Source organism: Pyricularia pennisetigena (genome assembly GCF_004337985.1).
Source record: "Pyricularia pennisetigena strain Br36 chromosome 4 map unlocalized Pyricularia_pennisetigena_Br36_Scf_6, whole genome shotgun sequence".
NCBI classification, from domain to species: domain Eukaryota; kingdom Fungi; phylum Ascomycota; class Sordariomycetes; order Magnaporthales; family Pyriculariaceae; genus Pyricularia; species Pyricularia pennisetigena.
In genome coordinates this window covers 2,833,901-2,857,441 of record NW_021940918.1, presented here as the reverse complement: position 1 = coordinate 2,857,441, position 23,541 = coordinate 2,833,901, and the positions used below count along the sequence as shown (strand labels likewise).

At 51.8% G+C, this 23,541-nt stretch overlaps 7 protein-coding genes across 7 annotated transcripts in view; 4 read left to right on the top strand and 3 right to left on the bottom strand.

Moving 5' to 3' along the window:
- PpBr36_06436 (uncharacterized protein) overlaps positions 1-1,798 on the top strand; it is a gene marked incomplete at both ends in the record, with an annotated part of 2,546 nt that extends 748 nt beyond the window's left edge. Inside the window, 4 exons of the mRNA XM_029893581.1 lie at positions 364-944; positions 1,032-1,260; positions 1,333-1,461; positions 1,550-1,798. Of these exons, the coding sequence (XP_029745527.1) occupies positions 364-944; positions 1,032-1,260; positions 1,333-1,461; positions 1,550-1,798 (1,188 nt within the window). The remainder of the gene's footprint in view (positions 1-363; positions 945-1,031; positions 1,261-1,332; positions 1,462-1,549) is intronic.
- A 694-nt stretch (positions 1,799-2,492) lies between these two features.
- Positions 2,493-4,966, bottom strand: PpBr36_06435 (uncharacterized protein; the record flags this gene model as incomplete). Its single annotated transcript, XM_029893580.1, has 2 exons — positions 2,493-2,595; positions 2,733-4,966. 2 exons carry the CDS (start codon positions 4,964-4,966, stop codon positions 2,493-2,495), a joined length of 2,337 nt encoding a protein of 778 aa, XP_029745524.1.
- Positions 4,967-5,466: 500 nt separating this feature from the next.
- On the bottom strand, positions 5,467-6,618 carry PpBr36_06434 (uncharacterized protein; the record flags this gene model as incomplete). The annotated part of the gene is made up of 4 exons (XM_029893579.1): positions 6,410-6,618; positions 6,169-6,343; positions 5,846-6,016; positions 5,467-5,745 (listed from the first exon to the last, which is right to left on the bottom strand). The coding sequence occupies exons 1-4, from the start codon at positions 6,577-6,579 to the stop codon at positions 5,467-5,469; spliced, it is 795 nt and encodes a 264-aa protein (XP_029745525.1). The 5' UTR covers positions 6,580-6,618.
- Positions 6,619-7,236: 618 nt separating this feature from the next.
- On the bottom strand, positions 7,237-9,681 carry PpBr36_06433 (uncharacterized protein; the record flags this gene model as incomplete). Its single annotated transcript, XM_029893578.1, has 2 exons — positions 7,237-9,466; positions 9,524-9,681. 2 exons carry the CDS (start codon positions 9,679-9,681, stop codon positions 7,237-7,239), a joined length of 2,388 nt encoding a protein of 795 aa, XP_029745522.1.
- Positions 9,682-11,295: 1,614 nt separating this feature from the next.
- PpBr36_06432 (uncharacterized protein) lies at positions 11,296-13,673 on the top strand (the record flags this gene model as incomplete). Its single annotated transcript, XM_029893577.1, has 3 exons — positions 11,296-11,342; positions 11,403-11,438; positions 11,513-13,673. 3 exons carry the CDS (start codon positions 11,296-11,298, stop codon positions 13,671-13,673), a joined length of 2,244 nt encoding a protein of 747 aa, XP_029745523.1.
- A 487-nt stretch (positions 13,674-14,160) lies between these two features.
- Positions 14,161-14,445, top strand: PpBr36_06431 (uncharacterized protein; the record flags this gene model as incomplete). Its single annotated transcript, XM_029893576.1, has 1 exon — positions 14,161-14,445. One exon carries the CDS (start codon positions 14,161-14,163, stop codon positions 14,443-14,445), a length of 285 nt encoding a protein of 94 aa, XP_029745520.1.
- A 3,214-nt stretch (positions 14,446-17,659) lies between these two features.
- PpBr36_06430 (uncharacterized protein) lies at positions 17,660-21,502 on the top strand (the record flags this gene model as incomplete). The annotated part of the gene is made up of 1 exon (XM_029893575.1): positions 17,660-21,502. One exon carries the CDS (start codon positions 17,660-17,662, stop codon positions 21,500-21,502), a length of 3,843 nt encoding a protein of 1,280 aa, XP_029745619.1.
- Positions 21,503-23,541: the final 2,039 nt, after the last annotated feature.

Here is a 23,541-nt window from a genome sequence, read left to right as displayed (position 1 = left end):
TTTTTTTTATGTCTCTCATCCCTTTGAGGCAACTGCATCTTTCTGTCTCTTCAGGATGCACGCGGCGGGGCGTGAGTAGCATGGCAATGGTGTTGTTGGGAGATATATCTTTCAAGGAAAGAGCGATCATCGTCGGTCTTCCTTTCACAGCCATTATGCACTTGGTATTGATCGCTACCAGAATCCAATTCTTGTCATTGATTGGGTTATCTCGGTTGCCCAAATGGAAAACCATGAGGCCAGGCATTGCTCTTGGCTGTGGATGCCCCGCAATACATGGCCAACTCCGCCACTTTATCAACAGCAAGACACAACTTTGGCTTTTGTGAGACTTGAACTGACACGCCGCCATACGGTGAGCAGCAGCAGCAACAGGAGATCCAAGGACACCCGCAACGGAAACAGCCCTCGCAAGAAAAGCATACTCACCGGAAACTGCAGAAGAAGCAGCCTGAACAGCTGCCAATGGATCTTGACAGCGACAATGACCAAAACAATCACGCGCAAGAGCCACCTAGAAAGCTAGCACGCCTTGATATCCTCACGCGAGCCTTTTCCAGACGCAGCCGCAAGAGCTCAACAGCAAGTAACCGTCCCGATGGGCCTGATTTGGAACGCCCAGGAACTTCCCTGGGTGACGTCTTTTTCTCGTTACGTCGACGTTCCACCTTTCAAGGAGGTGCCGATATGAGCCCACGGCGACTGAGTCTCAATCTCAACAAGCTTACGGAGTCAGATCGGTCAGGAACTCCGAATGGGGCCAACCACCGGACAATCCATGGCCTCTCATCGCGCTTAAGCTCCATGTTTACCCCCGACGGGCCTCCGCCAATGGAGGATGACCGGCCCAGGGTTTTGGGCCCACAGGACACCGAGTCCGGAGACTACCGCATGCAAATCGCTCTTGTCGGCGATGCGACTGTGGGAAAGAGCAGCTTGATCAAGTAAAAGCCATCATCTCTACTTTTTCTGGGGAAACGCAAGATTAACCCCGTATGCTTTTGCTGATGATAAGTTTTTACGTTCCCTAGACAATTTGTCACCGCCCACTTCGACAAAGAGTACAATCCCACCAACAAAGACCTACATCTGATCCTTCTCCCATACGCTGGAGGCACCTCCTGCCTCCTAGAGCTACACGACTGTGGTGGCGGTCAGGAAGAGAGTGACATTAGTTATCTTGCTCAGAGTTGGTGGGATGCAATTGTTATCTGCTACTCTATTGGCGACTCAGCCTCTTTGTCTTCCTGTACAACTCGTGTAAGTGAAGTGACAGGTGAAAAGTCATATAGATCTCTACGGTCACTTCAACCGCTAATCTCGATCCTGTAGTGGATAGATGATGCTCGTAAAAATGCCGAGGGCGTACCGGTATTTCTTGCAGGTCTAAAGAGTGACCGCCGGAGGCCTCATCTTGAACTTGCATTTATTCCGGAGTGCAAGATCGTCTCACGTTATGATGTGAGTCCATATAACAAGCCTGGCGAGCGATATATCTCCGTCTTGCATGAGCATCTCACTGATTATTGGGCTCTGTGTGATACGGTAGGGCGAGGAGGCAGCGCGAGCCATTGGTGCTGAGAGATACCTTGAGTGCTCCGCCAAAAATTGCGAAGGTATCGAGAATCTTTTCAAAACTGTGGTAAGCAGCTCTTTGCCACGAGTGATCGAGAACACCCGGCGCGCCTCAGACAGACATCATCTTTGCAAGCCGAAGGTCGATATACTCTACGGAACCGGACGCAAGATCAAGGACTTTATTCGTACGGCCAGAGATGAGCGGCCTAGCACAGCATAAGCCTGCTGCATCCTCGTGGATTCATCCGCGTGCAAGCCTGGTCAAGCACGTCGAGATGGGGTGGGCAGACGTTTTGCCCACCTGATACATCACGCAACCTGGTTTTGCTCAAGAAAACCGGACTAGCAAAAGCCCGGGAGTCCACTCCTTGTGGTCATTCTTTGGCTGATTAAATGTCCTCAAATCGGCCTCCTTGAACTCTGGAGACGCAGTCTCGTGTAAATTTCCAGCAACTTCAGCCAGGCACCGCTTCTCCCTACCACTTTTGCTGAAGCCGGAGAAGAGATTTCTTTGAGTCTCTTGTTTGTCCGCATACTGATCCATTTGGAAGGGAGTAAGCCTCTCGGAAGGCCTGCTATAAAGAAAGGTATAAAATCTGTGTTGAACGCTCACTCAAGAGCGTACTTTTCTCTGATACTGGTGTTATATGGGGTGGCCTCGATTGTGTTAGAATGGAGAATTCTGTACAGTAATAGTAGATCCCAGGTACCAGTCCAAAATGTCGTGGGAAATAGAGGCTGAAAATAAAGGATTGATAGACCGCAATTTGTCAAGGGCCGAGATATCTCTACGCAAACCTAGGAAACTAGCTATTTAGCTACCAGTTCGCCGAACAAAACAACAACGCTTTCATATCCGCCCACCTAGGCCCCGATCATGACGATACAGTCCCGCATTAATCTTTCATATCTCTTTATCCTCCAGCACAGCCCAGATTTGAACAGCCCATATCTGTCCAGGCGGATCGGCAGACCCAGCACCACTGATTCTGACAAGCGCTGCAGGTAATGTGATCGCTATTTTGGAATGTACGTGTTAGCAGTCTCCTGAGAGCGCTCTTGCTTAGAATGAGGGTTAAATGGGAGAGAATCTCGGGTGATAGGAAGTATGCCTTTGCCATTCGCGGCTGCGAACCCTCAAGCGGGAAACTCACCATCCTTCAGCTTTAAAAGTATCAAACTTGCACTCAGGGCAAGGCTTCGACAGCGATTTGATAGCCGCCTGGCTGGCCCGCTCTTGCTTGCGTCTCTTCTTGGCCTCTTGGATAGCGTCGGTCTGCATATAGGCTTGATCAGCACCAGAAGTGGGCTGGTAGATGCCTCGCTCGGCCGCCATGCGCGCCCTCTCGGCCCGTGCAGCCTCTCTCCTGCTCTTCATCTCAGCAGCTGCTGTCTGCTGCACCCGCTCTCGCTCGGCCGCGGCAGCCGCCAGCTCTTCTCTCTTTTGCTCCCTCAGTGCCTCCTCCCTCCGGGACGCTTGTTCACGTTTCTCTTTTTCTTCGTCTTGGCGTCTCTGTGCCCCGAGTTGCTCTTCTCTGCGAGCGCGCCTCTCCCATTCCTGTTTGTGTTGTTCGTAAAGCCGCCGAGATTCGTGGGCGTCTTGGCGCTCTCGCCCCTCCCGCCGCGTGTGCGGACGATCGTGGTCAACCGAGCCCGGCTGTCCATGGCGGTGTCGTGTCTCGTGATCTCTGCCGGAGCGATGCCGGGACTCCTGGTCGCGGCCGCGTCCTCGGCTGTCCCTTCTGTGCCTTGGCGACCGCGGCCGGCTCAGAGAGATGCCACCGCCGCGGAGCTCAGGATACCAGTGCTGGCTGCCGGCCTCGTCTCCGCGGCGGGTTTTTGCCTGCTCCTCCTGCTGCAGCCGTTGGGCTATCATAAAGTCCGTGTTCACTAGGGACGCCTCTTCTGCCTCCTGCAGGCGGCGCGCCATGCTTGCGCTGCTCTTTTCTCTCTCCTCCTCGTCCAAGGCGGCCCACTCCTCCTGCATCCGGCGTGCGAGGCCCAGGCTGAGCTGCTCCCGGCTGGCATCCTCCTCGGCCGCAAACTCGGCGGCAAGCTGCCGCGCCATCTCTAGGCTTTCGTCCTCGTAGACTTTTGCGGTGGCTTTGTCTTCTTCTAGCTGTAGCCTTTTGGCCAACTCCATACTGAACTTTATGTTTGTTGCTTCCTCCTCTTCTCGGATTGAGATCAGCCTCCTTTCGGTGAGCTGGCGGTCTGATGAATTTCCTAGCCTTGAAGTCCTGCTGCTGCCTTGTGTGCGGCGAGAGATGTGGCTGGCAGACGAGACAGCTGAGGTTGGTGCAGAACGGACGGTTCTCGAGTCACTTTGGCTTGGTGTCGGCGATGTTGCTCTCGGCAGACTTGATGTTCCAGACACGGTGCTTCGTGTTGATGCGCTTGTGGTCCTTGTACTGGTTAAGCGTACGGATGCTCGCGATGATACAGCCGGGGTTGTTATAGGAGGCGTCCTTTGAGAGGAGGAAGACGCGGACGCCGCCATGGGTGCCACCCGCCTCGAAGAAGCGTCAGACGCAGCACCCGGTAAGCCCCTTGTGGAAGATGCCTCAGATCGTGCCACAGTGGGAGCCCTTCTTGTCGACGCCACGGACTCGTCGTCCGGCTCGGTGACCTTGTCCCACTGCCTGCACGTGAACCCTTCATGCCAGCGGCTTTCGTGGTTGAAGCAAGACCTGGCGTTGCATTGCTGGCAGATCATCATGGGCTGGTTGGGCCCGCCGGTGTGCTCCCGTCCGGCGCCGCAGCCCGCGGCGCACCAGCGAAAGTTGGGCAACGCCTGCCGGTCGGCGTTCTCCTTGAGCTTTCGGTACTTTTCGACGGCTGCCGGGTCTGCGTGCCGCTCCACGTCTTCCTGGATCAGAGAGGCGCCGCATTCGGGGCAGGATATGCGATTCCAGTATTTGTTGTTCATGTCGGAGCGGATCGACGTCTCCAGGCAGGTCTTGCAGGTGTTTATCCCGTGGCTGCAGGCGCTGGTGATGGCCCTGGTGGGAAAGCCCGAGTCTGGGACTTCTTCTGTGCAGACGGCGCACTCTCGTGTGCCACTTTTGCCCCCTTTGGCAGTGAGGCGTCGCCGACCCGTGATGGTTTTCTCATCGGCATCTTCCCCGGGCTGGTTTCTCGGTTTGTGAGTAGAAGTCGAGGCGGAAGACGAAGCCGCAGTCGTGGATCGCTGCGATGTGCGGCGGGTTGATTTGGAAGCCACGCTTCTCTGTGAAGGTGCCGCCGATGGTGTCGGGCTGCTTCTTCCTCCTCTGGTACCTGTGGATGTACGCCTCGACCCCCGGCTAGTTGTGGACGCTGCGGTGCCGGCTCCAAGGCCTGCAAAGCTCCAGGTGGGCTTGAAACCACCATCTCCGTTGCCGGACATTGTCCAAATTTTCTCCTCGAAAGGTTGTGACGTTGAATTACTTTGCTTATCGTCAAAAACTCGCTCGGCAGAAGACATGATACATGAGGGCCCCCATCTGTCATAAATAGGAGTGTAGGAAGGTGGATAAGCTGCTGCAAGTGACCAGTTGCAGGCTGCCAACAGCACGCGGACCAGTCTCCAAAGGCATTCGGATCAAAACTTCTTCAAACAGTACAACACTGGTTTTAGTAGTCATAGACATCGCTTGAGTAATCATACTGGTCGAAATCAACCACTTGCCTGACTGCGGTTTTTTACTCACTTGACAACAAGTCAGATTAATCAATCAGTCTTGAGCTTGATCATAAATCAGACAGAAAAGGGGTTCTATCATTGTCCACAGCAAGGCAAGGAAATCCTCTTTTTCTCCCCCAACTAAGAACCTCTTGGTATTTGTTTTGACCCCTTAGATTGCTCCGGTGAAGTCGGCCTTTGTAGGACGAGGATGTATCCCGAATCTAACCTCTAAACTTCTTGCTCGCCTCCGCAAATGTCATCCCCTTCTTGATTTCCTCGGCCATCTTGGAGTCCGCCTCGACCTGCTTCTTCATCAGAGGCAAGGCCTGCTCAGCTAGAGCCTTAGGCAACACCACCACGCCATTGAGGTCCGCGATCAGATAATCGCCCGCATTGATCGTCATGTCCTGATCTTCCGCAGCCAGCTTGACGGGGACGTTGACGCCAACAACCTTGACCAGCTCGGCGGGCGGCGCGGTCCCTGTGTCGCGCGCAAAGATCTAATTGCACGTGCACGGAGTTGAAGGTGATTTGGTTAGACCTGGTAGTGTGCGTGGAGTGGATGGGCGAAATAGGAGATTCGGATAAACAAAAACAAACCGGATAGTTCAGATCCCTGTGTTCCTGTACATCCCTGAAGCGGCCATCTATGACCGAGCCGACAGCACCACTGGCCTGGGCCCGAGTTGACATCAGTCCGCCGTAGACGGCATTCGGCACTCTCGGAGGGCATGAAACAAAGATCACGGCGCCTGGGGGAACAGAGTCGATCTACATGGTACAAGGGATCAGAGTCAGCCGGCGATGCCACCCGATTTTCTTCTTGCGCCCCGACAGTTTTCCCCCTCAGGGGTTAACAGGTGGGGGCGCGGTGCATCAAGAACCATGTGCTCAACCACCGAACCGTCCAAGGAAGCCCATACATAGTGAGACGAAAGCTTCGGGGTCGGGTCATTGTTAGACACGTATTTGACCGTGTACGCCGGTCCGACAATCTTGGTCGTTCCAGATTGACGTTCCGGGGACCACATGGTTATGCCCGAGAGGAAGCCTCCGTTGCGGAACTTGAGCTTGCAGAGCGCATCCGATACATCACATCTGGGGCCTTGTCAGTGCGTAAACGGTACAAGGGGGGGAAATCCCAATTTAGAGTACAGTACTGACGTTGTAAACTCTTGAAGAGCTTCAACGACAGGGTCTCGTGCCGATGATGTTGTGGCTGCCATTTTCTGGTATGCGGATGTGAAAGAGGAAGACCCAAGATGAACTGCGATTTGCGAAGCCTGTTGAAATACAAGTTTGCTTGGTCTGGCTATCCTGGGAACCATGAGCATCAGAATGTTCCCAGACTTGATGCGGGTTGGCCGACGCAATGCTATTTATTATAACAACCGAATAACAAGCAGTCCAATTTTGAATCAAGACAGAACATCCAATGAACAGACTGATAAATATATCGAAAAATGGTTCGCGGTTGTTCAAATTCGGACGTTTAGCTGGCTCAGGTCGGTCGGGCGAAGCATAACCGATCGGTAGCCGTTGAACGGACGTGGGGGATGCGGGGGTGAACCAGAGTACCTTGCAGGCAACGGGCTCCTGTGTAGGTACATTGGTCTGTAGTGCGCAGGTGTCTTTGTTCTGTATCGCCAGTCACTATTCGCTAATCTAGTTTGTATGTAGGCATTCAAAAACCCGTCTTCTCTACGCCAGAACATCATTTGAGATAGTGGAAAAAGAAAAAAAAAGAAAAAAAAAAGAGTAGTCATGATATTCTCATAAACCATTTGCAACCATAATGCGCCGTCTCCTTCTCCACCGTCCCAAATTAAAGAAGAAAAAAGAGAAAAAAAAAAATGAAGTCACAACATCGGGTATCTCTAAATTACATGCCAAAACAGATGAATAATTCCCCCAACACGCCCAAATACACATGAATGTCGTAAATCTCCCTAATATTCGCCCCAAATAACAACCACCATTTCATGTCTTCCTCACCTGACACTGCGCACCTGCCACTCATCAAGAACGCCGGGCTTCTGGCACACTTCATCTCCACCGGCCCAGTCTTCCTTGTATCTTCCCGTGAGCAAGACTCTGCAAGCCTCGAGCCTGCCGTAGAAAGCGGTGTCTTGTCTTGCTTCCACAGACCCCAACTGCTCGTCAATAATGTCCAAAATTCCCCTTTTGTTCACGTCGCGGGCATGCACGTTGGCACCTCGCTCCAGTAGTGTCTTCAGCGCTGTCTTTCGCCCCAGCCTAGCAGCCATGAGAAGTGGTGTCTCTCCGTTGCGGTTTCGGGCCTCGAGGATCGGACCTCGGCCTTTGCCGTCCACGTCAATCAGCGTGTTGTAAATCGCTGCCAAGTTTCGGTGCTTGTCCTCGTCCACGTCTGTAATGTGTTGAATGAACGCCATGAGAACGGTATTGCCGTCTTTGTTGTAATGATTCGGGTCTATTCCAGGGCAGCTGAGTAGACCCTTGAGATACTTCAGACGGCTGGCTAGAGGGCCATCATATGTGATCTGACTGACAATATTGTCAACTGTCTTGTCGCCAGGTCCCTGCTTTGGCGACTTTTCTGTGCCTTTCTGATCGTATGCCCTCTTGGGAGGCCGTCGACTATTAGCTGGCGAAGCACACTTCTCTTGCAGCTTGTCGCTATCGAGGATAACCTCGGCCAGACAGTGGAGGCAGTTCCGTCCCTCCTCGTCCTCGAGTGACGGATTGTTGTCGGCCCCTGTAACAATTTTCATCAAAGCAGTGTGCTTGGCAAGACGCTCTGACGGAGACTCCTGCCCTGGCCATGCCGCCCCGATGCTCGACGTTGGTGACCCCATCTCCTCTGCCAGTGGAGATAACGGCGGGATATGTTGTCTCCTGGGGGCTGCAAAGTTCGAGTCGACAATTGGCTTGATGCCAAAGGCATCGCGTTGAGGCATGAGTGATTTGTCAAACATTTGCAAAATTGTCGACATTGTCGCCTGGCCGTTTGGGTTTGATTGCATCATTGACTGCATATGATGAAAGAAGGTCTGGCCATAAACGTCACATTGCGTCAAGATTTTGGGGCATGTAACCTGGACATATGAAAGCAGCTGCAGAAGGGCCGCGGTGGATTCCTCCAGCCCTGAAAACCATGGCTTAGCAAGGACGTGGAGGAATGTCTGACTGCCGGTGTTTGTCGCACAAAGTTGTTCTGTCGTTGCTGGCAAAATCATCTCTCGGAAAACGTAGTCGCAATCTGATGCATCCACCACATAGGTTCCAAAGAGGTGTAAAAGGGTGTTGCCGAAATAGTCCCGCTCATTCAAAGCAGCCGGTGTTGGATGCTCCAAATACTGCCGGGCCACATCGGATAGTTTGCTGTTGGGCAGAAGCCAGAAGTCCGAAACAGTATATATCATATCCGCAATCTCCTGCCAGTTGTCCGGATCTTGATCACACATGTCAACGGCCTTAAAGAACTCTCCAGGGAGAGGCCTTTTCCACAAGTCCTCCTCGATCTGATTCGGATCAGTCACTTTACCTGCCCCTGGACGGGGCTGAAGGGGCAAGTTTGTTTCGCTGCCTATCGTCCACTGGCGTATAAGAGATGACACCTGCTTCGCAAATGTCGTGGACGCCGTGGACAATCGTTCCTTGAGGTCGCGAATGCTGGCTGTGGTGGCGGTTGTCGAAGACGAGAGCACAGTGTTGCTTTGCGCAAGAGGCTTCGGTACGAATAGATCGTCCTTGTAGCTTGCATGAGACTCGACTCCAGATGGCGTGTTCGGGGTAGGCGCTCCATAGGATGTGTCAATGTGTAGCGGCGACATCTGGGAGCGGTGCCATGGGTTATGAGACAGGTATGGGGAGTATGCAGCAGGCGAGTAGGCGTTGAGGGAGTGTACACCAGGAGACGGCGCTGTTAGTGCAGCTGGTGAATAATCAGATGGTGACTCGACCTTGAAGTCGTGGAGTTCAGCCGGTTGGGTTTTGAGAGTGTGTAAGTCGAAATTCTTGACCATGGTCTCCTTGTCGCAGTAAGCTTGGTAATTGCCTCGATCAACTGGACTAATGATTTCTGCAGTTGTCCGTGACGTGTCTGGTCTGTTTCTCTTGCGGCTGGTGAAGCGTGATAGCCCATTTATCCGCTCATTCATCTCTTCACGACCTTCTGGGCGCAAGTGCCGAGGATCATGGCCTAACATCTTGTGTAACGTCTTTTGGGCCGAGTTGCGCCTGATTTGATGCTTGTCAGTGGGTTTGAATGCATGCACCACTGTTATTTATGCTTACCCTGGCTTGAAGAAGCCATCGTCGAGTGCTTTGATGATCTTCTCTATAGGCAAGGTCGTGTACATGTATAATCTCGCCAGCTTGCGAGACTTGGATTCGTTCCATTGTGCTGGGCGGCCAATCTTCGCAGCTGGTAGAGGCGCTTCTGTGTTTGACATTCTTATCCCGGAATGGGAGGCGTGCCTCCCTTGTACCAGGCCGATAAATATGCCTGGTGGTGTATAAATTATTTGATTGAACGTCTTGATATGGGCGAGGCCGATGATGGGATGTGTCCTAGACAAACTCAATTCAACGAGGTGGATCTAAATCCAATCCAACTGGATCTAGGCTATGGAGTTCGGAGGGAGTCCTTGTTAAGTACTGGTCTCAGTCAAGCCCGGAGAAACGGCCAGAGCTAGAGCTGTTTTCGGTGTTGTGTTGGCGATGTGCTCACCCGCCCGAAGCAGTGCATTTCAGTGGAGGCGCGGAGTGACTTATTAACTTATCTAGGTAAGTTGCATGGTAAGGCTGCACGCATGGCGGACCTGGCGTGGTAGCAATTGAGGGGTTGCGGGTCATCTGGGATGGGGCGCAGCAGGCAACAGCTACTGCGCATTGTGTTGAATTATGGTGGGTTGGACAACCCGAATGCCAAGCCATGATGACAATTGAGAATGAAGCAAAGCAGCCCGCGTTTCTGTTCCTAGACGAGAGGAACGGTATGCTAGTTGCGGCTCCTAAACGCCCAGCTAAATTGACAGCACTATCCATGTTTACCTCAAATCTGTCATTGGCTAAATATTGGGGGAGAACAAGGGATGAAATTCGAACAAACAAAGGTTGAAAGATAGCCGCGGAATCAGCGCTTGCTGGTATCGTATGCAGACCAAATGAAGCAGAGCTATCAAATCCGACAAAATGAAAAATGCAATAGAAAAAAAAAAAGAAAAGAAAAGAAAAAACGCCTTAATTCCCACCCAATGTAGCACCACCGGTTAAATCAGTGCTAGAACTGGATTTCAGGAAGCCAGGACTGGAATACGCCCAGCGGTTTCCATTCCGTCGTGCCGCCATCGTGCTTACCGTATTTATCTTCCATGCTTGAGAGGACTGGGCCGATCGCGCCAACACTTGCAGATGGCAGGTGAGCAAATGTCAGTTCAGCCGCAAAGTGTAAAAAGTTCTGGCGGTTTGATGTAACCCCACAAATGGTACGTACCGTACCGTAGTCCATTCACGGCGCGTAGATCTAGCGAAATCTGACGGTGGTGTGTTTTTGTTTTTGTTTTGTTTTTTTCGCACCTCACTTGCAATTCCATGAATGTTTCTGTTTTCATGCCTGGCGGGTTAATGCAAATCATGCTTAGCTTGTTTTGCCATGATCTGACAAGATTGCGAATCTCGAAGTTCTTGTGGGAATTGTTCAGGCGGATTGAGAGATTTGATTGATTCTGTGTCTGCTATAATAGGTCGCTGAGCTAAGCCGCAGCCATCCTGGTCTTGCTAAGCCTCGAACGACCCAAGCTTCAAGACTGACCTCCCTTTTTGGGGAACAGAACAGCGTGAAGGAGAAACAGCTAGGCCCACTCGTCAGCTTACCGCCATGCGAATGCCAGCTCCCCCGTCAACGGCGGCGGGGACCCTTGCGAGCGCTATCGATAAGAATATCGCTCGGGCAAAATTTAGAAAATTTCCAAATCGCAAAGGCGGAAAAGGTCTTGGTGAGGGAAGAAAGTGGTGATTTTCTTAATTGTAGAGGACATCGGCGCCATCCCGCCTCCCCCGTCAAAATGGTCAAAAGAAAGGTTGCAGCGCTCGAGAAAATCGACGCCGACTTGTAAGCTATCCACGGCATTGATTACATTTCTCCGTTACTCATTGCTAACACTCAAAACAGTGCGAGTCTGCAGTACAAAATCCGTAGAGATCCAAAGTGCGTGCCAATGTCCATGTCAAGTATTGACTACCTCCATTCAAATGGACGAATAATCCTGACAATGTCCACAGGTCTTACCAAGATGAGTTTGAGAGGCAGTATGAGCAGTATGTCTCACAGCGCGAGATCTTCTTCTCGTCCCCGTCGACAGCATCTGCGGACCAGGCCCAGTCTTTCCACGACCTGATCGACCTGATCGCTCATACTGCCGATTGCTACCCCGACTCCCTGCGCGAGTTCCCCGATGACCTCAAGACGATCCTGATGCAACATCACGCCGTCCTTGACAGCGACCTAAGAGACAAGATTGCCGGAAGTTTGGTGTTACTGAGGCGGAAGGAGATCATCGACTCCACAAGCCTTTTAACTACACTCTTTCCCATACTCGTTTCGACTCCGAGTAAGAGCCTGCGTACTCTGCTCTTCCAAAAGATTCTTAGTGATTTGAGGAACTCCAACTCAAAGACCACTAATCACCGCCTCAACCGGACCATCCAGACCGTCCTCTATAATCTCGTCACATCCGACAGAACCTCATCCAAGGCAATCTGGGCGGTCAAGCTTACTAGAGAGCTATGGAAACGACAGATATGGACCGATGCGAAGCCGGTTGACGTTATGAAGGAGGCGTGTCTTTCTGATAACGAAAAGGTTATTGTGGGCGGCGTGCGCTTTTTCCTGGGCGGAGATAAGGAGCGTGAAGAGCTTGAGGATGAAAGCAGTGATGATGATGCCACTCCAGACCTCAAAAGAGTCAGGCATCAAATTGGTATCAACAAGAAAACCAAGAAAAAGGAAAAGGCACTCAAGACCGCGGTGGCCAAGGTCAAGAAAGCAGAGAAGAAGAAGCAGGCGCCTCATCCCCTGAACTTCTCTGCGCTTCATCTGCTCCACGATCCTCAAGGGTTTGCCGAGTCGCTTTTCCATAAGCACCTGCAGAGCACGAGAAACAAGATGTCACTCGAGAACAAGCTCCTTGTTCTTCAGCTAGTGACGCGCTTGGTGGGTCTGCATAAGCTTACAATGGTGCAGCTTTACTCATGGTTCACCAAGTACCTTACCCCGAAACAACCATCCGTCACCTCGTTCCTTGCGTCTCTAGCACAAGGCACGCACAATCTTGTTCCACCCGACGCACTTGAACCTCTCGTTATCAAGATTGCGAATGAGTTTGTCAGCGAAGCGTCTGCAGCAGAGGTTGCAGCTGCAGGACTCAACTCGATCCGCGAGATCTGTGTTCGGCAGCATCTGGCCATGAACGAGACCTTGCTCCAGGATCTGGTCCAGTACCGCCGGAGTAAGGACAAGGGCGTGGTTATGGCTGCCAACGGTCTCCTCTCGCTTTACCGCGAGGTAGGTGCTGACATGCTGCGTAAGAAGGACAGAGGCAAGGACGCAACCATGGGTCTTCGCAGCGGAGAAATCCAGCAAAGGCGGTTTGGTGAGGCCGAGGCCGGTGGCATTGAGGGTCTTGAGCTGCTCGCAAAGTGGAAAGAAGAGGAGAAGAAACGCAAGAGGGCAGAGAAGGGTCTTCCTGAGAACGGTGAGGATGGGGAGGATGCAGAAGACAGCGATTATGATGAGGATGACGATGGGTGGGAGGTTGCTTCCTCTGTGAGCACCGACTCGGGCGGCTGGATCAATGTCAGTGAGGATGAGGACGAAGCACCGCAGCTCAAGAAGGTCAAGCGAGACGCAGAAGCAGATGATTCGGAGGAAGAGGATGGTGAAAATGAGATCGATGCGGCTGCAGAGGCCGAGAGGCTTGCAAAGCTTGCAACCACTACTATTCTTACGCCCGCGGACCTTGCCAAACTACAGGAGCTTCGACTACAGGCACAGGTCGAAAAGGCGATGGGCGCGGGCAACAAGGCCGCCGCCAGGCGCCTTCGCGAGCTGGAGGAGAGACATGCCGATGAGGCACTCACGGCGGACCAGATTGAGCTCCCGGGCAAGCTCCGCAAGAGCACCAAGGAGGAGCGTATCGCACTGGCAAAGGAAGGCAAACCCGACCGGGAGGAGCACAAATCCACCAAGGCTATTCGCAAGTCTCAAAAGGAGGCCCGTGGTGGCTCTACTACAAACAAGGACAAGGCGCGTAAGAAGAACTTCTTGATGACTCTGGGCAAGGCCAAGCACAAGCAGAAGCGTAGTCTGGTGCAGACCAAGAAGGTTCTTCAGGCGCACATTGAGAGGAGCAAGGGTGGCGGAAGGCGGAGAAATGGCACCTGATTGCCGAAATGAAATGCTGGGTTATTGAATTCTTCGGAGAGAATATACTTCAAATCCCCTTTACTTTATTTCCGTACTTGGTCTTTGTGCGCCGTATCCCGAGCAACGGTATGATCTGTGGACTCGTTACACGTATGGATGGCTAACCTGTCCGGATGAAAACCCTCGGTAACAATGGCAGATGCTTTGACAAAGCATCTTGGCCAGCTCGAGCCCATTGTGCCTACAATTCTTTGTCGGACTCGATTGTGCTCACTAGATGCAAAAATATTCAAGTCTTTGTTCTTATACTAAGGGAGCAAGTCTTACCATGTCATCCCTTAATGAATAAATAAAAATCAATTCAGTCAAAATGGGGTTACGAAGATTCAGATTTCGCCTTGCATTGCTATGTCCGATCTTAAAAACCAACTGACAAGTTGAATCTTGCATATTTCCACATTAAATTTATTCAGTCCTACCAATTCAACCGCAACACGCCAAAACCATGCCTCTACTCGGCTACGGATGCACAGGCTGCATGAAAATCCAGCCCATATACAACTTCAGGTTCAGAGATGGCAGCGGCCAAGTCACACACTTCTTTTGCTCTGGTTGCCATCCTACTGACAGTGACGATAGCTGCATCGTGGTGTGCCCATGCGTGTCAACGAGTGGATCGGTATGTACCTGTAATCTCGATCCCAAGAGCGCAGAGTGGCGAGATATGGTATATGATGTCGCAATCAGATACACGAGACCAAGGGAAGTTGGACTGTCAGGAAGTGAATGACTAGCTCTATCCTATGACCGTTTCATAATCGGCAACGAGAAGACGCACTCGGGAAAGTAGCTCATGTTTTCGTCACTCCATGTTAAAATTCTCTACATTTTCCTTTAGCTTAGCGGAACTTGTCTCATCAATTAATTAACAAAAAGTTAAAAGAGAGCCCCACGCCTTTTTGTGTTGTTGTTGTTGTTGACCGTGTGACATAAGTTGTATCTTTCTTGAGTGATTCAGATCCGCCAATAGTAACCAGGAAGCCATACATCAGTAAGCTTTAGAGTCACCTAGGTATCTGGTGATTCCGTCGGTGAAAATGGTTTTGTTCTGGGGTTTCCTTGGATTTGGATACAGTAATGTGCATGCCAGGACATGTGTATTGGATTGACATGTAAAGCGGTTTCCATGCGTAAAATGGTTAAACAAGATTTCAAGTACGTGAATCGGGTATTTTTTTTGTAGTAAAGATCTTGTCGAAGAAAAAAGTCTAATAGCTTGCTCGGCAAAGATCCTAATTTTAGGGGAAGGGGTGGTGGTAGTCGTAGTCGTAGTCGTATGGCCCCCAGGGATATATGCTCAAAGCGGTCAAATAGTAAAAAGAAAAAGAAACACAAAATTGGTAATTTAACATATATTGTCTGAAGTGAGTACTAACACTAGTAAGATTGAGCAGGAATATGAATAGCCTCGATTATGCGACTTGTGTTTGTCATCTGATATTACATAGCAAATGGCTTGTTCCTCTCTAGATTCGTACCCACGCGCTGGCGAGGCTCATGCTGGCCGCCATGTTTTCGATTCATGGTGTTGGTCAGCCGATGGGGGTTGGTTACGACGTTGGTGGGACGGTCGTCTTCAAAGGACTCTTCCTTCATCGACGTTGGAGAGGTGTACGTATACTACTGTTTGTTGCGCAGAGGCTCTCTACGCCATCTGGGCCTACAACGAGGCCCTTCCGAGGCATCAGGCCTCGCTTATCAACCTCTTTTCTGTCCGCAAATGTGGATTTACCATGAGCATCAAGGGATTTGGGCGAGATATGCATTCGAAATCGGCCGGCATTGCGTCGGTGTCCTGTTTGGGCATGACGCGGATCAAAGAAAGTCAGTCGCGATCAGAGGTTTGGTTCCCATTAGCCTGATGCCCACCATGACATGTGAGAACAGCGTTTGATTGTATGACACTGGGACATTGAAACCGCACCATCCAACAAAGGCAACTGGGGCCGAATGTGGGGCTTTGTGCGCGATACTATATAACATGTTTGGTACCTCTTGCTATTTCTAACAGCTACTCCAACTACTTTATTTCACAGCAACCAATGCAGCCTATCATATTCTTCACTTTTGTCGCCGGCCTGGCCGCACCACTTGCGTTTGCCGCCACCTGTCAAAAATTGAGCGGCACAGGCACAGTCAACACCGATGGCTCCTGCAACGCCAAGACTACATGTCCAGCCGGTGGCTCGTTGTCAGGAGTCGTAAGGTTTACTGTAACCGTCGCATCATGCACTGCTGAGGCAAGTCAGAGAGAAAAAGTAGATAAATAAATAAAAAAGCTGAGCTAACTAATTTGATTATTTTAGTTTACTTGTTGTTTTCCCTAAATGAACCCAAGTGAGAAATATTATTGGCTTGTGGCGAGGCGAGAGTTGGTGTATGCTCTGTTTGGGTTCGGGAGAGGGAATATGACATTGCATGCCTTGTTTTGGTTTATCATGACAGTTGCTACATGTTATTAAGCCAGTAATTTGTAACGATACAGGAAACGCGAAGACGAAGGAAGCATATGTCAAGAAGCTACCTACCTACTTGACAAACAAACTAAGTAGAATCGCTATTGGTTGTCTTGTCTTGGTGACTTGACTGGTATAAATTAAGTCCTTTCACATGCACCACTGACTATTCCCCCAATCATACCCAACCCAAACTCTACTCCATCCATGTTTACATACATACAGCTTTACGTAAGGCTTCCCAGTCTGCTGGCTTCCAATCAACATAGCGGATCTATCCGCAGTCAATCCATTGGGTGTCCATTGAAACTGTTGGCGACAGTGCCCAGCCGCAATCTGTTTACTACTTATCATACTTCATACCCACCAAACCATCTTCCTCAGCTGTTACCTGCTGTCAATTTCCCTCCAACCATAAAGCCTGTCGCCGGGTGGGATGTTATGTTCTGAGTTCCTTTCTGACCTCAAATTGTACTTCGTAGCTCACCCATCGGTCCTTTCTGCCCCTCATTCCCCACCATTTTGCCCCTCTACACGCCAGCTTCCACAGGGGTTTGTCGTACTTTCCTTCATATCCAGTAGGCACATTGTGGTACATTATGGGCGGTAGGTGTTAACCGTTAAACATGGGCGCTCTGGATCTATCCATTGGACACTCACGCAGTAAAGATAGTGATCCCCATCCCCGGCGCCCCGCCCAGCCGGTCGCCCCATCCATGCTGGCCCTAATGTAGATTCCACATTAGGGACCTGACAGAGTGGGGAAATTGACTCTACTTAACATTTAGCAAGCTATGGCCAGGCACCGACAACAGCATTGAGGACATCTTCTATCTGCATGCAGAAGCGAAAAGAAACTCCTGGATCTATCTATTGAGTCGGCAGTCTGCCATAGCTTGCTCAATAAATTCCGCGCACGTTTGGCAAAGAATGCAACAAGCACTTGGAGTGGCTGCTACTACTTTTTCGGCCTGACGTCACGTAAACACTTGGCTCGAACGATTTGCGGTCTCTTCCGGTCTGCTAGCACACTGATTGGCATCTAGACCCGGCTCGCCGGTTTTCGCTCCTACACAACTTGCTACTACTACAGGCCGCGACTAAAAGAGCTTCCATTTTATTATCCACAGCCAAGAAGGCGGCCCCTCCGGCTTTTCGGGGCATACTGCAAAATAAATAACTATTCCAGTCAACAAGTTAGTTCCACTTTTGCGGCAACCTTCGGATGCGAATTGTGACCCCCACAACTTCCAAGTATATCGCATCAGGGGTACGTTGTCGTTGAAGTCGAAAGGGACCTGTTCTCTATTCATTCCTCTACTCTGACACGCATCGGCAAGAGGTTTGCAACAGCTTCAAGTCTCTGCACCTGTGTCCAGACCCACAGCATCGGCCATTCTTGGTAGTATCCGGCCCGCGCGGATTGTTCTACGCCGACGCTCGGGAAACCACATCAAGTCCCTTTAGGCTACTTTTCCGCTTTCAGAGATGACGGTCCTGGATATGAACAAGGACCTGGCGGCGCTGTTCTGCCAACAAGCAGCCGCCACGCCCGACGCTGTAGCTCTAGAAGACGAGACCACAACTCTGACGTATGCAGAGCTGGAGAGACAAACTGGCCTTCTTGCCAACCGCTTGCGACAGCAGGGCGTTGGCCGAGACAGTCTCGTCGGCGTGCTGCTGGGACGTAGCGCCGATTACGTGATTGCCTGTCTCGCCGCCCTCCGCGCGGGCGGTGCGTTCCTGGTCCTCGAGCTCGCATATCCTACTCAGCTTCTCCGTGACGTCATCGACGATGCCAACCCAACCGTCGTGGTAACTCACCGGGCCTACGCTGGCTCGATCAAGCCTGGAATTCCCCTTGTGGTTCTTGACGAGCCCAGCGCCACCTCTGAGGGCTCTGCACAACCTGCTAGCGAGACCAACCAAGCATTGCCTGCCGACGATGACCTCGACCGGCTTGCATTCGTGTGCTACACCTCAGGCACAACAGGGCGCCCGAAGGGAATAGCCAACCCGCACAGGGCCCCGGTTCGCTCTTACAGCCTAAGATTTGAGCTGAGCAATCTTCACCCGGGCGACCGCGTGGCGTGCAACGTCTTCTTCATCTGGGAGATCTTGCGTCCTCTCCTGCGGGGAGCTACTGTTGTGGCCGTGCCTGACAACGTGAGCTACGATCCAGTTGCTCTAGTTGATTTGTTGGCATCTCGGAAAATCACCGAGACGCTAATGACACCGACTCTCCTGGCCACAGTCCTCTCTCGGCACTCGAAGCTTGGAGACCGCCTTCCCGAGCTGCGCACCCTTTGGCTGAATGGCGAGGTTGTCATGGCGGATCTGGCGCGCCGGACCATTAGTGCACTTCCAAACACTCGGTTGCTGAACTGCTATAGCGCCAGCGAGACGCACGAGATCGCATGTGGCGATATTAGGGAAATGCTTACCGAGGACGCTTCTGTCTGTCCGGTTGGGCCCCCTCTGGACCCCAAGCATACCTATATCCTCGACGAAAACTTTCAGAAGGTTGAGCCTGGAACTAGTGGTGAGCTTTTCCTCGGTGGCCATCTCCTTGCTCGAGGGTATCTCAACCTACCCGAAACCACAGCCAAATCCTTCCTGCCCGATGCTTTCGACCTGTCCCCAGGTGCTCGCATGTACCGAACTGGTGATCTGGCCAGAATGCTCCCCTCAGGCTTGTTGGAAATCACAGGACGAGTTGGCGGCATGATCAAGGTACGCGGCTATAGCGTTCAGCCTGGAGCAGTGGAGAGCGTTGTCATGAAGTATCTGGCCGTCAGGCACTGCGCAGTGGTTTCCCATGGCGAGGGCCTGAAGCGCCAGCTTGTTTCCTATTTTGTCAGAGACAAGGAGAATCCGGGCGACCGTGTTGACCCTATCGTGCAAGAGTCAGGATACAGCCCTGTGGCCCGGAAGACCTTGTCCGCCCATCTGGCCCACTACATGATTCCTGCACTGTGGATCGAACTCACTGAGCTGCCCACGCACGAAGTTTCAGGCAAAATTGACCTCAAAAGACTACCCGGACCGTCGGGGGTCAAGACAAATGGCAACGGGCGACAGCAAGAGCGCAATAAGGAGATCAAGGTGGAAACTATTATCCAGAACTGGGCTGCCTCGTTGGATCTGCCTCCCAGTGTTATCACACCAGAACATGACTTCTTCGATCTTGGAGGTCACTCTTTGGCTCTGGCTGACCTAGCGCGCCGTCTTTCCGATGCCTTTGGCTTCCCGGTGCCGGTGGCTCGCCTAGCCGGACGGCCAACCCTGGAGGGTCATGTGGAAGTCGTCCGCGCTGCTCGGGATGGCCACACTGCGGCCATTCAAGCCGACTTGCCTGCGGTTCTCAAGGCTGATTCCATACTCCCCGATGACATCAAGCCCACGAAGACTACCATGTGCCCGCTGAGCGAAGCCAAGACTATCCTGCTCACCGGTGTAACTGGCTACCTTGGCGCGTTCCTCCTGAAATCTTTGATCGAGAACACATCGGCTCGCATTCTTTGCCTTGTTCGTTTTGCTCGACCATCCCATGGTACTGAGTCCCGTGGTATGGCGAGGATTCGCCAAAACCTCCTTGACTTGGGTATCTGGGATCCGTCCATCATGGATAGGGTTGACGTGGTGCCCGGAAACTTGGGTCGAAAGCGCCTCGGGCTTTCTGAAGAAGACTTTGATGAGTTGGCATCCAATCTCGACGTGATTATTCACGCTGGTGCCACTGTCAACTTGGTTTACCCCTACGCTGCCATGCGTACTGCCAACGTCGGTGGCACAAAGGAGATCCTGCGACTGGCGAGCCGAAGCGGCGCAACTGTTCACCATGTTTCGACTAATGGTGTCCTTCCACCGTCCTCTGAGGGGTGGCCAGAGGACACGATCCTGCCCGTGGATGAGGTCGCAGAGAAGCTTTTGGATGGGTATGGCCATACCAAGTGGGTTGCTGAACAACTCGTACTTGAGGCTGGCCGACGAGGTCTGCCTGTGAAGATCTACCGCCCAGGTACAATCAGTGGTCACAGTGTTCTGGGGTCGACCAACACGTATGATCTTCTGACGGCCTTGTTCGTCGAATCGATCCACCTCGGACACGCTCCTGATATCCCTAACTGGCTCGCAGAGATGACGCCAGTGGACTTTGTCAGCCAAGCCATCATCACTCTGTCCAATCATGTTGATACTGATCAAAAAATTTACCATATCGGAGACCCCAAGCCGGTGACGGCCACAAAACTTCTCGACGATCTGGCTGGTCTCGGATACCCAACTGACCTGATGGGTTGGGATGAATGGGTTGCAGACTGGAACGAAAGGAGAGGGAACCCCGGCACAAGTGGCGACGATTCCTTCACTGCGGGCATTCTCCGCCGCGGCATGCCCGAGGTTGAGTTCCTTCGAGCCGTCACAGTCCTCAACGACGCCAAGACGCAGTCAGTGCTGGATCTTTACGACGTCAAGCGCCCGAAGACTGACAGCAAATTGTTCGAGACGTACACTCGCGATTGGTACGCCCGCGGTTGGCTTTCCCATCCCCCTCGTCGTGATGGTGTGGCGCTCCGCGTCCGAACCAAGGGGCCTCTGTCTGGCAAGGTGGCCGTCGTCACGGGAGCATCGTCAGGAATCGGTGCTGCTGTGGCGACTGCACTAAGCAGGGAAGGTGTCCATGTGGCTCTTGCAGCTCGACGAACAGAGGCTCTGGATGCCCTGAAAGCAAAGATCTCCACGAACGGAACCAAGGTGATCGTTCACAAGACTGACGTCACCGACAAAGCTCAAGTTGAATCGCTCATCAAAAGGGCCAGCGAGGAGCTGGGACCTATTGATATCCTTGTCAGCTGTGCAGGCGTCATGTATTTCACCATGATGGCCAATGTGCAGACGGACGAGTGGGAGCGCACTGTCGACGTCAACTGCAAGGGGTTGCTCCATTGTCTTTCGTCCACTGTGCCTTCAATGCTCTCTCGTGGCAAGGGACATATTGTCGCCATCTCATCTGACGCCGGCAGAAAGGTGTTCCCTGGCCTTGGCGTCTACTCGGCCAGTAAGTTTTTCGTCGAGGCCACGCTGCAAAGCCTTCGTGTCGAGACGGCTGGCACTGGGCTCCGGGTAACATCTGTTCAGCCCGGTAACACAGCAACGGAACTTCTCGGCATGTCGACTGATCAAGAGGCCATCAAGAAGTATGGCGAGCCAACGGGGGCCAAGGTTCTCGACGCCGAGGACGTGGCCAACTCGATCGTGTATGCACTGCGGCAACCAGAGCATGTGGCTGTCAACGAGGTTTTGATTGAGCCCCGCGATGAACCTATATAGAAAGGATAGTTGAAACAGAGACTATAAAGAGAAAGACTATAGAATCAGGCGTGGTCCAGAAAATTATATATTATACGTTCATTAGTCTAGTCTATCTGTCCATTATACTTGAACGTGCCCCTTAAAAACACATGCAAGAAAACGAGCTTACGACTTGCCACTCAGACAGCTAGCTGGTAATCGCCGGCGTGCACTTGATGTTGACCGTGCACCCGAGGATTTTTTTGGTCTTTTCACCGAAACACCCAGCATGGTGAATTGTGCTGTTCATGTTCCCGTTATGTTTATCAACACACTGACCAATAATTACTCATTGGAGCACCCTCGTTTCTTGTCGCCCTTCAAGAGAACATGTCTTTGGGAATTCGAAGATCCCACATGACAAGGGGGCTGATGCCAACTGTACAAACTTTATCACGGAGTAATAAATAACCATTTCAGGGTCTATTTATATTCTTTGCCGCTGCCGAGCTCACGCATGAGGCGGACGGGATGGGGCACTTTACGGAGCGGACGGGAAACGGGCAAGCTGGGAAGAAACCTGCTGGGGCGTTTGGCATGTCAATATGGGGATACGGAAAAGTGTTGGCTTTTTGCTGACTGCGGGCGATGCTGTTACAGCTGATGTGAGCAAGACAGATGGTTTTAGCACGCTCATGCGCTGATGCTCCCGCACTGCAGAGGGCTAAAACCGCTTGCGGTTCGTGACCAAGGCGACTGACTTGTTGTTGCGCTTGAAGGTGTTACCGATTGGCCTAACCCTAACAGTCCCCTGGCTCTAAGAACGCTGCTTTTACTCTGAACGCAACAACGGGAGGGTTAGGGGTGCGTGGAATCCCTGCCGCAGATCGATAGAGCAAAAGTGGAGCACCATGATTGCGCCACATACATTTGCCACATCGAGTTTGCGCACCGCCACTATCCATGGCAACGTAGATTGTCCACGGGAGTTAACCTGAAGGTGGCATCAATCCCGTCCATTGCATAAAATCCGACAATTGTCGATCGCATGTCGGAAAGTACGGAACTGTAGATTTGTCACTTGACCTTAGCAAACGGGGACCAGCGCCAAAAATAGCACCGGAAATGTGCGAATCTGAACTCGGTCGCCAGCAAATAACCCAAACAAGCTCTTGCAAGCGGACGGGTGTTTTTTTGCTAGTTTTCACATAAACTCTCTAGTCGAGATTGACCGCGGACTCCTCGGCTGTTTTTTTTTTTTTTTTTTTTTTTGCTGTCGATTTTTGGACGAAACCCAGACGCCAAGCTCCATAACCAACGCCACCTCCCAGAAAACAGAAGAACCTGCTTAACCACTATGTTCTGACAGGCAGCCACATCCATGCCTCGCTCAAGCTTGCTCACACTCCGAATGCCGAGGATTTGTTGCTACACCCCCCATTTTGTCATGCAGAATTGGCGTTGCTGCCAAGTTTGGTGCGCGCGCGAGCCTGGGAATTTGTGTTTTGGTCAAGTCTTTGACATCGATGCTGACGGTAGAGGATTTTACTTTGCTTTCCCTGGACAGGTTTCTTGAACAGTGCTCAGAGAATCCCAAATTCCAATAGGCGAACACTCGAATGTATGTCTACTATGTAAAGCAACCCAAAAACATCTGGAACAAACCATGGCCCGGCAATCCTGTCTTGGGTATCTTGTATTTCCGCGGTTAGGAGACCGTGGAGGGTTAGTGATTTGTGACTAGCAAACATACCTGTGACCCCCCTAAAATCAATATGCCCAAACACTTATCTAGCATGACTTTGCGAGAGGCTAGACTAACGAAGAGTATTTTAAGCAAGTTGAAGCAGGAGCCCAGATATTCTCGGGACCGATCATAGCGCATTGAGGTATCCAGGGATCCATCTAGTCAAACCATCTCGCCTAGGCTGTAACACTGTAATAGGAGAATACTCCGTACTGTTTGTCAAGGAGGTCCGTTGTTGAGCAACAAAACCTGGACAATGGGGCCGCTGTAAGCCGCTCTGCTGTATGTATTGCACAACTGCTGAGAGTATAATTATCCCAGCGCGGTTTGC